This window comes from Juglans microcarpa x Juglans regia, chromosome 6S, assembly GCF_004785595.1.
Source record: "Juglans microcarpa x Juglans regia isolate MS1-56 chromosome 6S, Jm3101_v1.0, whole genome shotgun sequence".
Taxonomy (NCBI): Eukaryota; Viridiplantae; Streptophyta; class Magnoliopsida; order Fagales; family Juglandaceae; genus Juglans; species Juglans microcarpa x Juglans regia.
This window is the reverse complement of record NC_054605.1, coordinates 20,938,852-20,953,948: the sequence shown is the minus strand read 5'-3', so window position 1 is coordinate 20,953,948 and position 15,097 is coordinate 20,938,852. Positions and strand designations below refer to the sequence as shown.

General features: G+C 36.6%; 2 protein-coding genes and 1 long non-coding RNA gene across 5 annotated transcripts; 2 read left to right on the top strand and 1 right to left on the bottom strand.

Moving 5' to 3' along the window:
* Nucleotides 1-1,225: 1,225 nt before the first annotated feature.
* On the top strand, nucleotides 1,226-4,763 carry LOC121237449 (putative beta-glucosidase 41). Of its 2 annotated transcripts, none has more exons than XM_041134187.1 (13): nucleotides 1,226-1,361; nucleotides 1,451-1,517; nucleotides 1,638-1,696; nucleotides 2,127-2,202; nucleotides 2,293-2,364; nucleotides 2,445-2,532; nucleotides 2,613-2,868; nucleotides 3,039-3,154; nucleotides 3,247-3,470; nucleotides 3,581-3,612; nucleotides 3,689-3,791; nucleotides 3,865-3,973; nucleotides 4,469-4,763. In XM_041134187.1, the coding sequence occupies exons 1-13, from the start codon at nucleotides 1,245-1,247 to the stop codon at nucleotides 4,659-4,661; spliced, it is 1,512 nt and encodes a 503-aa protein (XP_040990121.1). In that variant the 5' UTR covers nucleotides 1,226-1,244; the 3' UTR covers nucleotides 4,662-4,763. The 2 variants fall into 2 exon arrangements, with proteins under 2 accessions (XP_040990121.1, XP_040990120.1); XM_041134186.1 differs by having other exon boundaries at nucleotides 1,451-1,541.
* Nucleotides 2,720-5,755, bottom strand: LOC121237450. The gene is made up of 3 exons (XR_005934919.1): nucleotides 5,295-5,755; nucleotides 3,315-3,452; nucleotides 2,720-2,856 (listed from the first exon to the last, which is right to left on the bottom strand). It is a non-coding gene; the product is annotated as an uncharacterized LOC121237450 (long non-coding RNA).
* A 2,994-nt stretch (nucleotides 5,756-8,749) lies between these two features.
* Nucleotides 8,750-14,794, top strand: LOC121237447 (mRNA cap guanine-N7 methyltransferase 1-like). Of its 2 annotated transcripts, none has more exons than XM_041134184.1 (13): nucleotides 8,750-9,093; nucleotides 9,708-9,847; nucleotides 9,972-10,004; nucleotides 10,094-10,165; nucleotides 10,620-10,721; nucleotides 11,016-11,072; nucleotides 11,788-11,926; nucleotides 12,125-12,189; nucleotides 12,387-12,437; nucleotides 13,416-13,478; nucleotides 13,630-13,753; nucleotides 14,021-14,082; nucleotides 14,210-14,794. In XM_041134184.1, the coding sequence occupies exons 1-13, from the start codon at nucleotides 9,018-9,020 to the stop codon at nucleotides 14,303-14,305; spliced, it is 1,080 nt and encodes a 359-aa protein (XP_040990118.1). In that variant the 5' UTR covers nucleotides 8,750-9,017; the 3' UTR covers nucleotides 14,306-14,794. The 2 variants fall into 2 exon arrangements, with proteins under 2 accessions (XP_040990118.1, XP_040990117.1); XM_041134183.1 differs by having other exon boundaries at nucleotides 8,752-9,093; nucleotides 9,936-10,004.
* The last annotated feature ends 303 nt before the right edge of the window (nucleotides 14,795-15,097 follow it).

Sequence of the window (15,097 nt, the reverse complement as noted above, 5' to 3'; positions counted from 1 at the left end):
GGGTTAATTTGGTTGATCCTCAAAATTCAAATCCAAATCTCATCAAGAAAACAATTGACTCGTGAGGCTGATGTTATTTCGACAAGTTGTCCAAGCAAAATCATCTTGAATGGAATGGATTCCGTGTTGAGATCAAGAAGAAAGCTTTGCTGAGTTATCCAAAGTGAAATAGTCGTGCCACTTAGATGAGATTTGGGTTGAAGACTTGAAGAACGACGTTGCAAAAATGGACCAGAAAGCCCATTCTCAAAGTCATGTTTTCTTGATGAGCAAACCCATCAAGCTTAGCCCAATAACTTAGAATAATCCACGTTTTCTTTATAATTTAATCAAATATTCAAATACATGGCGTGCTCACAGGGTTTACGTAATCGAATGATTATTTTATAATCCAATCACCAAGCACTAAGCGTTATATATCTTTCTCAAAATAAATAGTGTGACTCACCAAAAATTTCTATTTATATAATCATTCTTCTAAGATAGGGACATGGTCACATGATAAGATCAACATTGGGGCGTTTTAATTTGGAAACTCAATCATTCATTATTGATTAACCAAACTCATATTTTAATATGAATTTCTTTGGAAAATATTAGATAAAATTAGTTGGGAAATAAGGTGGTAAAATTTGCATCAACGGTTAGTCCAAAACTATATATATAATTAATATCTCTCTTTCCTTCTTTGAAGGAACCAACCAAGAGAGCTTACTCAAAAAAAACAAAAAAGGGGTAAAAATAAAACATCAACGAAACTTATTGATTTGCTTGCGCTCCTTCTCCTCCTCCTACTCACTGTATAATCCATAATAATTACAAAAAAGAAAAATATAAATAATTTTTTGACATTGATGTGACAAACAGTTCAAAAAAAAAAGACACAAGCACTTGCTGTTCTTGTCAAGATGTTATCTGTACAATTGTATAGCATGCATCCTCCCCTGTTATCCACGGTAGAAGCCGACCTCCCTGTACGTATATTGCATAACGTGAGGGCATAGTTAATAAAGTTTTTTTCAGCCAACCTCCCCATGCCACCTCTACAAATATCCAAGAAAACCTCTTGTACTATGGTTTCCAGTGTCACTTTTGCTCATTTCTTCTTCGACCATATTCTTCGCCCTTACAACTAAAGATAACCGACTGTGCTTCCGTCCTTGAATAACCTGCAATTTGATCTGAAACTCGTTGAGAAATTAAAAAAAAAAAAAAAGATCATATTCTATCCAAAACCTATCACAATGGAAGTCAGCCTTATTTTCTTTCTTCTAACTCGTTTCTTTGTGACCTCAGAATCAGTTAGTAGGCTTGATTTCCCAGATGGGTTCGTCTTTGGAACTGCTTCTTCGGCCTTCCAGGTAAAGTTTTCATGTTCTTGAGTCTAATTTAACCATACTCCGGCATACACTGGAGCAGCTTACCGATCGGGCGATCCTCTGTGTGGCAGTTTGAAGGAGCTGTTAAAGAAGGAAACAAGGGAGTTAGTATATGGGATACTTTTGCAAGGCAGCCGGGTAAGAAATTAGCAAATCTGGAAGGAAAAATCAATGTTGCAAAAGCTTATATATATGCGAACTAATATATTTATCTTGACTACTGCATTTTGTTTGTCACAATTCTTTATATTACAACAGGAAGAATATTAGATTTCAGCAATCCAGAGATGGCAGTCGATCAGTATCATCGATTTAAGGTGAATTGTAGAGATAAGTTTGTTGGCTTCAAATTATGTTTTTATACTAAAACCTGAGGTTGGTTACTCCGAAATTTTCTTCCTTCCTCCCATACAAGTTTATCCTTGCATAGCAAGAGAGTCACTCCCCCCACCACAAAAGGAAAACTAAGCAAAGTCCACAAGTTACCGACCAAAACACATAAAAATTCAAAGAACATGACCAAATTTGAGGATGAATCAGCTATACAAAAAGTAGCTAACGTGGTCCATTCATAACACACACGAAACTACATAGAATTAAGAATCAAGACTATTGAGATGGTCTTGATGATGGTGTTTTAGCAATTGAGAATCAGTGCCGCATAGAGGTTTAAATATTCTAATTCAATACATGAGTGCAATCTGTCTCTTGCTAACTGAAACTGAGAGAAAAAACTAACACTTACAGAGTGACATAGACTTGATGAGGGATTTGGGAATGGATGCTTACAGACTCTCAATATCATGGTCAAGAATCTTTCCCAGTAAGTGACAATTCTGACCAAAACTGACTTCTGTAATATAGTTCATTGTCATATATCCATCACTAATTACTTCTGAAATATTTTTTGCAGATGGAACAGGAGAACCAAATCCAGAAGGAATAAACTACTACAACGGCTTCATAGATGCTTTATTGGAAAAAGGTCACTTGAGAAACATCAGTTAGAAATTGATTTTTCATATGGGGCAATCTTATTAAAGGATGAGCTGTTCTTTCAATCAGGAGTCCAGCCTTATGTAACTCTATATCACTGGGATCTTCCACAGAAGCTAGAAGATGAATATGAAGGATGGTTGAGCACACAAATAGTGTAAGTAATCCAAAGTCATATACGCCATCTTTGTGACTGAATACCGGTCAAGCTTCACAATAGCCTCCATTCACTTGCAGAAAAGACTTCGAATATTTTGCCTATACTTGCTTCCAAGCTTTTGGAGATAGAGTAAAGAACTGGATCACCTTCAACGAACCTCGTGGTTACTCAATCCAAGGATATGACTTGGGCATTCAAGCTCCTGGAAGATGTTCTCTTCTTGGTCATCTCTTTTGCAAAATGGGAAAATCATCCACGGAACCATACATTGTCGCTCACAATATCCTCTTGTCTCATGCTGCCGCTTATCATAGTTACAACCTGCATTTTAAGGTACTCTAATTTGCACACATGACCCTTCTAACCCATATAGTAATCAATCAATTTACCAGATGTGAAAAGAAAACAGAGAATCAAAATGATCTTTTTTTATTATTGTTGTTGGTGGTGGTCCTGGTGTTGATGTTGATGTTGTTCTTATTATTTTAAACCGGGTCTTCCAGGAAAGGCAAGGAGGTCAAATAGGAATAGCACTAGATACCAAATGGTATGAACCCATATCTGAGAGTGATGAGGATAAAGATGCAGCACATAGAGCAATAGATTTTGGGCTTGGATGGTAATTTTTTTACTACAAATATAAATAACTCACATTTGAGAAGAAAGCAACTTTCACATAGAAATAAATCTAATACAGTGAAAGTGAATCAGGTTCCTCGATCCACTTATATTTGGGGAATACCCTCTTTCAATGAGGAAGCTTGTAGGTGGGAGATTACCAAACATTTCAAGTGCAGTCTCAAAACTCCTGGTGGGATCCTTCGACTTTGTTGGCATAAACCACTACACCACACTGTATGCCCGAAACGACAGAACTCGGATTCGAAAATTGATACTGCAAGATGCTTCATCTGATACTGCAGTCATTGCATCCCGTAAGATGTCAAAATGCAATCTTAGTTAGTTAGATATATATAAATATATATATGTATATAAGAAGCTGCATTGAGATTTTGACTAATAATCTATGTATCCTCTATTGTAGCATACCGAAGTGGGGTTGCCATTGGAGAAAGAGTACGTTTCTATGCCTGAGTAAAGCCTAAAATTAATATGTTCATTATAGTTGACTCATGAGTTCTTCCTTCCCCAGGCAGCTTCCCGTTGGCTACATATAGTTCCATGGGGCATCCGAAAGTTGGCAAGGTATGTGAAAGATAAGTACAGGAACCCCCCAGTGATTATAACAGAAAATGGTGAGTATATTTATGGCCAACAAAAAAGCTAAACCCATACTTTCAAGAAATTAATCAACATACATGACAACAGGTATGGATGATCCAAATAAAGCTTCTATAGCTATAGACAAAGCTTTAAAGGACGACAAAAGGATAAGATTCCACAGGGACTATCTGTCGAACCTGTCTGCTGCTATAAGGTAATAACAACTCCCTAGATTGGTTGCTCAAACTATTATCAATTGGGTTCCTGCCAGGGACGAGATTTTCACTTAAGGGGGCTGGATTAAATTCTCCCAAAAATCTTTATATTCTATTTTATAATAAGCGATTTATGACTAAATTTTCAAGGCCTCATACCCAAAATGTTTCATTTGGCTCAAACACGTGGAAATATCTTGAAATGTCTCAAATTTCAATAGCTTAGAGACCGTCCGTGTGGTTTAAACCAAGTTTGCAAGATAAGAAATAAAGAACACTACTCCTGCACAACTCGAAAATCAGCAAATCAATCATTTATATCTATCTTGTCATTTTCTTTTTCAACATCTTGGGAGGAGGGGGGAGGGCCCTCACGTAGTTTCGTCCTTGGTTCCTGCTGTTTATGAATGCCTGTGCTTCAGAGTTGTTGAAGCCCTTCTGCATAGACCCTCGAAATTACAAATACAACCTAACAGGAGACTTTACAAATGCAGGCAAGACAACTGCAACGTACGTGGTTATTTTGTTTGGGCATTGCTTGACAACTGGGAATGGAACTTAGGCTATAGCGTCAGGTTTGGACTCTACTACGTCGATTACAAGAATAACCTGACAAGGATTCCCAAAGATTCTGCTCAATGGTTCAAAAGTATTCTCAGGGAAAAACACGATGATCGAAGCAATTGAATTTTACATTGTTGTAATATAACATAAAAGGCACAAGTTGTACCATGTATTGAAAGCTCAAACAGGAAAATTCAATCAAAGTTGGAAAGAAAATTCGTTGAAGACATGGATTAGTCGATGAGTTGCTACATCCACAAAATAATTTCACAAACTGACGTATTCATCAGATCTGTTAAAATTACTTTATAATAAAAATAATTTTACAATCTACGAGTCACGTTTGTTTATGAGATTGCTTTTATGTAATTATTTTGTGACTAGAATATTTCCCTTAGTCAATTGTTCACCCTTTTATCTATCCTGGCACCACCTCAATATATCATCACTCACCCCAGATTTCAGTTATGACAGAGACGGCAAATGTCATCAGACTCACAGAACCACATATTGACCCTAGAAAAGATTACAACTTACTAACGAATCCCAACATTGACAATGACACCTAAAATGGGAAGGAAAAAAAAGTTAAAAGAAGTCCCAGCCTTTTTCAGACCCAAAAGGTCAGAATCTTGCACATTTTAATCGTAAAGAAAATACGGAAATCTTGCTGTTAATAGTTGATGGAAAGGTCAAGATTTTCCATGGGCTATAGCTACGAGTCGTAAAAGATGGTCAACAATGTGTACAACTTACAAGTCAACGATGATATTGTAAAGGTAGCTGTTTCTTAAGCGGATGAAAACCGCAACTGCTTCTGCGGCGTTTCCAGGCAGATTAACGGTGTCGTTTGGTCTAAAAGAGGCAACAATGTCAGATGCATATACAGAACCGCACGAAATCGTACCTCGAATGTAGTCGGAATTTGACGAAGATTTTGCCCGAATTAGGTTTTTCCAGACCCTAGATTAGCTACTTCCTGAAAAACAAACACGATCCTTCACGGATAAGGTCGGGGAGAGCAAAAGAGAGGAAGTTTCAGGTGGATTTATATGAAATCTAGCAAATCATGGTCAACAAGACGGCTTTAGTGGGAATGCTGACGGAGACGGGGAGATCAGCCGGCTGGCCGTTGTAAGGAGCGCTTCTTTTATTTTTTCTAAAAAACAAAAAAGAACGTAAAACAAAAAGACTGAAGTTACAAAAATATTTAACCAAGACTACTCTTTACAATTGAATATACATGTACGTAACACATTTACAAATTGAGTAATATTATATATTATACTCTCATTTTATTTTAATAAAAAATATTACTGGACGGAGGCAGCTATAAAGTGAGAATAATAGAGACAAGTAGAGAGGTGACGTAAGCCTTCCTCAATTGTTAATATGGGATGCATACAGGATATCAACAAAAATGCTTTTCGAATTAGCCCAATTGTCTTTCTCCTCCAAAATCGATTTTATCTCCCATTCGGTAATTCCTTTGTTCAACTCTCCCTCTAGCAGAAATCAATTGGAATTTGCGCGGCTCTCTCTCTCATTCCCTCTCTCTCTTCTTCTCTTTCTCTCTCAACTCTCCTTCTCTCTCCTTCGATCTCTCACGATAAATTTCTCTTGAAATCAATCGGTCAGTTCTCTCTCTCAATCCTTCCCTCTCGCTCCTTCGAATCAGTCTTCTTCGATCTCCCTCACGAAAATACTCACAACCAAAATTACAAAAGTGAGTGTATTCGGAGTTGTTATTATAATGTTAATTTCAAAAACTGAACGACAAAATAGAGGACTGCCAGAAATAGTGCAACTTGGTGCGCATATGAAGTTGTCATCTCTTTGAAAGAACTGAAAAGCAAAAGCATAAGTAAACATGAATGTCAATTTATTAATGTAAACAACCCTTAATGAACTGAAGAAAACATCCTTCTTTTTTTTCTCTTTCTTTCTTTCTTTTTTTAATTTATAAAACCCTATAAAAGATATTCTTCTCAAGTGAAGCAACTGAGTTTTTTAATTTGAATTGATTTTCTAGGAATTTCTTGAGTTCCAAACAATATTCTCCATTTGTTCTGCATCATGAGTTGCGAAAATAGAGAAAAACTTTCACCTTCATTGGATCACCTGAGGGGTCTGGATACATCTCCAGTGAGGGCTTGGTGGCTTTCTTTCGAAGATGGAGATTGAGGTATTGTCTTTCGGATCGAGTGAGAGAGCAGAGAGAGAGGGAGTAAATTTTTGGGACGATGCCTTTCGGATGTAGTTTTGTCTTTCGGAGATAGAGATTGAGAGAGCATGGTTTTTCTCCTTCAATAGAGAGAGTGAGAGAGCAAAGAGAGAGGGGGAGGGGAGAATCGAGAGGCAGAGAGAGTGATGGAAGAAAGTTTGATCTGCTATTTACACAGGATATTATTTGGTCATGTGCTCCTTATGTGTCAGTGCGCTACCAATCTCTGTTATTCTCAATTTATAGGTGTCTCCGGTCTGAAGTTATTCTCTATTTTAATCTCACTATATAAAATGTGGCATATTTATCAATGGATGATAAAAATCATTTAATAAAGAATCATTCAATAGTGATAAATGTGTTATAAAAAAGATAAAATATCCAGGTCTACGACCAGACCCAACCCACTAGACTACCACTAGAGGACGAGAGGAAAAGCAGGAAGGTAAGAAGAAGAGTGTGTTAGGAGGCAAGGGGGTAGCGTCAAGAGAAAGTGGGAAAGTGAGAGGTGGACAGACATGTAAAGTGGACTTCCCTCACCACTACCGAGGCGTACGCGAGAAGATGATTAGATAAAAAAGCAAGAAGCAAGACGACTTAGGGACTTCTTCTGCTTCGACTTCTTCTTCAACCTCTCGAAGAGGGGCTCCAACGAGGGGTTTTCTCTAACAAATATATTCAAAATCTCTATTGTATAGTGAGAAATGAGAAATTGTAAACAAACATATTATAGTGAATTTCTCCTCCTCAAACGCCGGTGGATGTAAGCATTATGCTAAACAATGTAAATGTTTGTGTCTCAATCTCTTACTTTCCCTGCATTTGTTTCATATACACACCAATGGATGTACGCACCAATACTGTACGACCGTACCGAACCACTGTCTGGGGCACAGATCATACTGATCGAAGTCTAAATCGTCATAGCAGGCCTAGAATGACTCTTTCTTCCCTTATAGCATGTTGTGCGATTTCTTACGCATCAATATGTCACATATTACATAATAAAATGAAAGCAGGATGATAGTACAGTTTATAAAATTTTCCTTACAAACTAATAGTCATATAAATCTAAGTACGAAAATCTATTTCCTTATGAAATTTGGTATACCGGACTTGTCAATTACTAAAATGCCATAAGTTGAAGAAGAGTTCGAAGTACTACCATTTACTCCGAGGGAGGCTCAGCTAATCCATCTGCCAAGTAAACCTTCTCCATGTGCTTTGCATGTCAAAACTCATGACCATGCAATAGTGAAGTATATCTTCTCAAAGATTATAAGCAGGATTGTTATGCTTATTTTGTAACCAAGTATTTTCTAAAGCCGCGAGGGGTCTCAGATTATTTTTTTTCCCAATATGCCCCACTTTGATCTATAATTATTACCTATAGGTCATTATATCAATTATTTTTAAATAAACTTATAGATTTATGGATAATGTCACAAATTATAAATATTGACCACAAGTACAAAAGAATCGTAACTAATAAACAACAAATACTCTAAAATAAAAACATGTTATTCCATATGGTTAGTTCAATTAGTTTGGCTCTCATTCTCGTAACATAAACAATATTTTCTGTTTCACTTTTATAGGTTCATATATAAGATTTATCTTGATTTGACACGCATATATAATTTATTCAACTAACTTAAGTATTAAATGGCATAAATCAATGAACCGTCTACCAAATTGCATGAAGTTAATCTCTCATGCTTTTTTTTTTATAGATAGTGATAGAGTAACTATCTTATTACTATCTATTTATTACTTATATGTATTTACAAATTTTTTATTTTTTTATTTTTTTTAAAGTATTTTTTAAACATTCTTAATCATTAAGAAAAAATTAAAAAATTAAAAAAATATATAATTTTATTAATAATTACTTCTTTAATTATTAAATAAAATAATAAAATTAAATAAATAATAATAATAAATAGATAGTAGAAGATAATAATCCTATTATTTTCTTTTTTTATTAGTTTCGGACCTCGAATCTACCTAAAATCGAAACGCAAAATTCTCTCAGCTCTCTCAGACGCGTTGTTTCCTTTGTTGTCTCTGTGACCAAACCCGACAAAAAAAAAAAAAAAAAAGCATCTTTGCTGGTTTTGTCATTCCTTCTCAGACACAAAAAGCACCCGGTTGGTTTTTGGAGCAAACCCACATTCCATCCTGTCCACTAGAAAAACCCATAGCTCGTTTTCAATCAGCAACAGAAACAACGTTGTCGTTTTGATAGTTTGGCAATGAAACGAGGGTACCCGGAATCTCCGTCGGCCTCCGTGGGGCCACCTCAGTCCAGAACTAAGTATAACCCTAACGGTAATTGTTGGTCTTTTCCTTGGTTGTGATTTTTGGGTCTATGATGCTGTTGATGGGTTTTGAGGTTAATTTGGGAGCGTTTGGGGGTTTTTGTGTGAGTTTGTTTGCTGGGAAAGTGGTGGAAAGGTATAGGAATTAAAGATTCAAACACTTTATTTATTTATTTATTTTCTGATATTGATTGGTTTTATTATGGAAAGTTTATCAATTACTTATTCGAGGGTTAACTCCGGGACTTGGGTTGCTCCTAAGCTTTATGATTTGTATGGTCGCTGAGAATGCAGAGGACAGGGGAAGAAATTACTATTTGGTTTTTTGTGTTGTATGTTATTCTGGTTTGGCAACCACCGATAAAATCAGATTTTGTTTACCGAAAAAGAGAAGCTCACATTAAAAAATAAAATATAAATAAATAAATAACCTTACATCAACTAGACCAAAGGTTGTGTCAGAGTTTGCCTTGTGTAAGTTTTTTTCTTCTCCCTTCTGTTCCCTAACAATGAGGAGTTTGAAAATGATATTTCGGTTTTTCTTTCCATTCTTGGATTTTGATGGAAGCTTAAATTGAGCGTCAAGATCTTCTTTTGATTGTGTGTTGTGCTTTGTGGTCTCAGGCGATGGACACTTTTTAGAGGATGAAAGCACCAAGATTTTTGCTCGGAAAGTGGCTGACCATTACAGTGCGAGGACAAATCAGACTCTGGAAGAGAGAGAAAATAGTCCAATCATCCATTTAAAGAAACTCAACAATTGGGTTTGTCTCGCAATCTCATGAAGCTTGTTATAAGTTTGCGATCACCACATGCTTTTGAATATTTGTAGTTCCTTCTTTCATTAAACAGATTAAAAGTGTACTTATTCAGCTCTATGCTCGCCAGGGAGGTGCAGTTCTTGATCTTGCCTGTGGAAAGGTATTATAGGTTCTTTAAATTTATTCTATTACTATTTGCATTCCCCCTCCCCAGGAAAAAATAATTTGTTTTTATTTAATGCTCAACAGGGTGGTGATCTCATAAAATGGGACAAGGCGAAAATTGGATATTATGTTGGTGTTGATATAGCGGAAGGCTCGGTAAGTGGATAAAATTGACATATTACTGCATTTGTTCACTTCTATGTTGGAGATACCACAGGCTGAGTCATTATGGTAGTCAATTTATTGGTGAGATACCAAAGTTGATTTATCCAGAAAGCCTCTTTTGTAATAGGTCCATTAACAATTAACTCCCTTTCAAAACAAATAGACTGTTAGAAATAGCTTGTAACAGTGCCTGTTTTATGTTGTGGTCACAATATGTACCTTTTGGTATGGTAGCAAGTCTTTTATGCCACAGTTGAACTTCATCTTCACACCAATATGAATACCTTTTTTCCTTCTTGCTGATGAATCACCTATTTTGATGCCTAAGTTTCTATTAACACATGGTGTAGTTTACCTGTCATCTGTTTTTTTCATTCCAACTATTCCAGTTGTTATGTGTCTTTTCATCAACCATCTTATCATAGTTTTCAGCATTTATTTACAGATAGAAGACTGTCGTACACGTTATAATGGTGATGCTGACCATCATCAGCGTCGTAACAAATTCACATTTCCTGCTCGCCTCATATGTGGAGATTGTTATGAGGTAATTGCAGTCCTCTCTTTACTTATAAAAAAAATGTCAGTTCTCTAGCTACTCAGCTAAAAAATGTGTCTCCTTTTCCAGCTTATCATTGCATAACTTGATGAGATGAGTATTGTCATATGTTGTCGTTAACAATACTGAATAGTTGTGAATTTTCAGTAGATTAAAAACATCAAAATTGAAATTGATTTAGAGCAACTGACTTTATGACCGGTTGCTTCTGTAGCCATTTATGTACTTAGTTAAGATGGCAGCAGAAATCATTTTGATTTGTTTTCCATATAATGGTCTCAGATTCACTTGGACAAAGTACTTGCAGATGATGCACCTTTTGATATCTGCAGTTGCCAGGTGAGTGATACCCCGTACCTGCTCTCTCTCTCTCTATATGTATATATATATGTATATGTATATGTATATGTATATGGACGTACACACACACACATACACACAGGAACTAAGTAGTAGAGCTGCCTACTAGTTACTTGGATAGCATTCCAACAAGCAAAAGACAAAATTCCTACTTAGATGAGTAGTAAACTGTTCGACTGCGGATGTGCGCACACACACACACACACACAGCGGAAGTAAGAAGTAGAGCTGCCTACTAGTTACTTGGATAGCATTCCAACAAGCAAAAGACAAAATTCCTAGTCAGATGAGTAGTAAACTGTACGAATGGTTGGACTGCTGACATGTGTATATATATATGGTCCCACGATGCATTGCCATTGGAAATCAAGGTATTGGGATTGGGGCTTGTCAAATGATTAATCACCTTTATTTCATCAAACTGATTATTGTTTGAATTTGTCTTGATTTCGAAGTAAAATAACAAACTCTAGGAACTGCCCTTTCTATAAAGTGCATGTGTCAGGCTGTCATAAAATGATAGTTGTACAGCAGACATAAAATCACAACATATTTTCTCTTTCATTGAACAAACTGCAATATTGTTTATGCTGTTCCTATCGTATATTCTTTAAATCCTGCCTATTCATATTTTTTGCTTTTTTAAGGCTTTGCTTAGCGGATTCTGAACATCAATATATACAAAATCTTGCAGTTTGCGTTGCATTACTCCTGGTCTACTGAGGCACGTGCGCGACGAGCCTTGGCAAATATATCATCTTTACTTCGTCCAGGAGGCACCTTGATTGGAACAATGCCAGACGCGAATGTGATTATTAAAAAACTTAGAGAAGGTTTCATCTTGCACCTCATCATGTTTGCCTTTACTTGTTTACCTTTATTAGAGTAATTATTTAATAAAGAGCGAGTACATGGAGTAAAAGTTGTATTCTGTGATTGATGATTTCCATGATCATTAAGATTCCTCAGTAATGGCAGATAATTTTAATATTTTTTTATTGGAGGCGCTATTTTTCACTTTGAATATGCAGCAGAGGGATTGGATTTTGGTAATAGTGTCTATTGGATACATTTTGATGAAGAATTTTCTGAGAAGGTAGGACTTCTTTCCCTTGCAGCTACATGGTCCTTTGATTTGATTTTTTTTTTTTGGGGGGGGGGGGGGGGGGGGGGGGGGGGGGGGGGGGGGGGGGGGGGGGGATTTTTTCCTTTTTTTTTTCCTGTTGCAGCTACATGGTATGTATGCATGCATGCTGGAGATTACTTCTAACTTGACCACATTATATGTTCCAGGAATTCAAATCTTCCAAACCTTTTGGTATCAAGTACAAGTTCCACCTTGAGGTATCAAGTTTGTTTTTTATATATCAGTTTTTATGAATTGGATATGTTGCCATGTCAAGGTAATGCATAACTATGTATCTTTGTTGCAGTAGTGTCAAAAGGATTTACATCTCTGCGGTTGTTGTATAGTAGCCAGTGTATTATTTTCATCACCAATTATATAGAACAGAGTAATGCTAGGTACAAACCTCAAATAAACAAGCCTCATACAAGCCCTTTGTAAAAAAGTGAGTTCTACTAATAAAGAATAGTTTTTTTTACACTTTTTTAGGTAGGGTCTACTTTTTTACAAGAGCTAGTATGAGACTTGTCTATTTGGGGTCTGTACAAATCATTTCTCTATAGAGTAATATTATATACCACACTGCAACCCTAAGGGGCTAGCCCAAATGATGAAGGCCTTGGTTTTGGGGTATCACTCCCTTCAAGGTCCAAAGTTCAACACCTCGTTGGTGCAAACAATCATTTGGGGCCACTCTCCCTGGTGAAAAGCCAGCGATTTAACCAGTTTCGTGTAGGGAAACTTCTGAGGGTGCGGTGCATGGTACTAAGGTTTACTCTACAAGGTTGGATCCAAAATGCCCTGCCTTGGAGGGGTTCCCCGACATAAAAAAAAAAAAAAAATATATATATATATATATATATATAGACACACACCACACTGCTATGTTATTTGCATCCTATTTTGCAAATGTGACACTTTCCAACATCCTTCGATCATCTCTTATATTTTTAAAGAGCAGATTCAAAGGTTGATGGGCAATGCCACCTTATCATAGTAGAATAAGAGTGGGATAATGGTGTAGTACATAAAATTTTTCAATTCCTCAATCAACTGAATTTCTGCAGTAACTCCCAACTATCTCCATTAGATGACTAATTGTGATTTTTTTAAAACAAAAAAAGTGAATTCACTCAATTTGCATGCTTTATGGAATTAGATACCCCATGGTATTTAAATTTTAAACCGTGACACAGGATGCTGTTGATTGCCCGGAATGGATTGTCCCCTTTCATGTCTTCAAATCATTGGCAGAAGAGGTATATATAACTTTTTTCGCTGGTCACCCCCTTGATAGGGCAGCCAAGCTCCACTGTTACTTAGATTGTAGCCTTATCAAAATGTTTTTTAGGCATTGGGGTGCATTAACTTGATATGTCCATACAATGTAATTTGTTTTCATTTTTTCAGTATGATTTGGAGCTAGTGTTTGCAAAGAACTCACATGAATTTGTGCACGAATATATAAAAAAGTCAGAATATGTGGACCTCATGCGGAGGCTTGGTGCCTTGGGTGATGGTAATCAAGATCAGAGTAAGTTTCCTTTAGCTGTAATACCTTTCCCTTTCTCACTGGGTAGTAAACAAGTCAGTAATCCAAGACACTAGTTCTTATTTTAGTTGAGAATCTTTTGGCCTTCCTTTGTTATCCTTCTAATGTTTTGTTACCATTACCCCTCTATTTCCCAACAAAGGGCTCATTTGCTTTTCTTTTTAGTCATTCACTACCGTGTCGTCCTCAAAGTGCTTAGGACCCACCGGCTATGACTGATAGTTTATAGTATTGCTTTGTGATATGCAGGTACGCTCTCACAAGATGAATGGGAAGTAGCTTATTTATATTTGGCCTTTGTCTTAAAGAAGGTAAGTGCCACATCCCTTCTCTGGCTGAGTTAGAGAAGGAAAGAAGAGAGTTCGTGTGAAACGATCACTGTTGATATGTTGTTAGAAGTCAGTTGCAACCTAAGTTACGTAATTTTATTCTTTTCAGCGAGGACAACCGGATCGGACACCGGTAAATACCAAAAGAGACAGGGGGCAGATGCATATATCAAAGGAGGACATCATGTACATTAGTAGCAATTGATTGACAGGCAAGGCAACCAATTCTCATCGGATTATTCTTTAACAGGATAACATCCAGTGAATAAATGCTCAAACTCCTGAATTACTTGATAGTTGATACACGGTTTGGTGGTGGGTTCATGTATTTGGGATTACTCCCTGGGTAGATCCAAAGGGTTTTGCCTTGGCAAGGTTACAAGTCATTGAAAAAGAAAAATCTACCTTACTGCTCTGGAGAAGATAACATCAAGAGCACTTTCTCAAGATGAGGAATATCTATAGTAGACAAGACAATTGGTGAATTGTAACGATATTATTTCATGCAATTGTCTCCTCGTAAGGTCTAATTATGCAGTTATATTTGTTGAAAACGTTCTTGTTTTGTACGTATAATTACAGGTACAAAACAAGAACTCCAAAATAGTTGACGAGAAGTGATGGTGCAATATATCCCATCTGTAACTGAGCTGTAGATTTATAAGAAGAAAAATGCCAGGCTAATTCTAAGATACGAACATGCGAATCTTGTAAAATAATCATTTTTGTGCTTGTCTTACTTGCCAATTACCTTGTTTCTTGAAACCGTACTTTAAAAAGAGTCTGTACTAGCGTTTTATCATTGGTGGCGCTGTGTAACCACACATCCCGTGGCAAGCAAGGTCTCCCTTTTAAGTTTTTAACTCTCTTGATTTCACCTAAAATAGGACTGGGATCTCAATCCCTGAATTTAGTATTCCACTTGCCACCCTTGCCTGTGGGGACGGATACCAACGGCAACATTCTCACCAAAGTGCAAGGTCAAGATAAGCTTCGA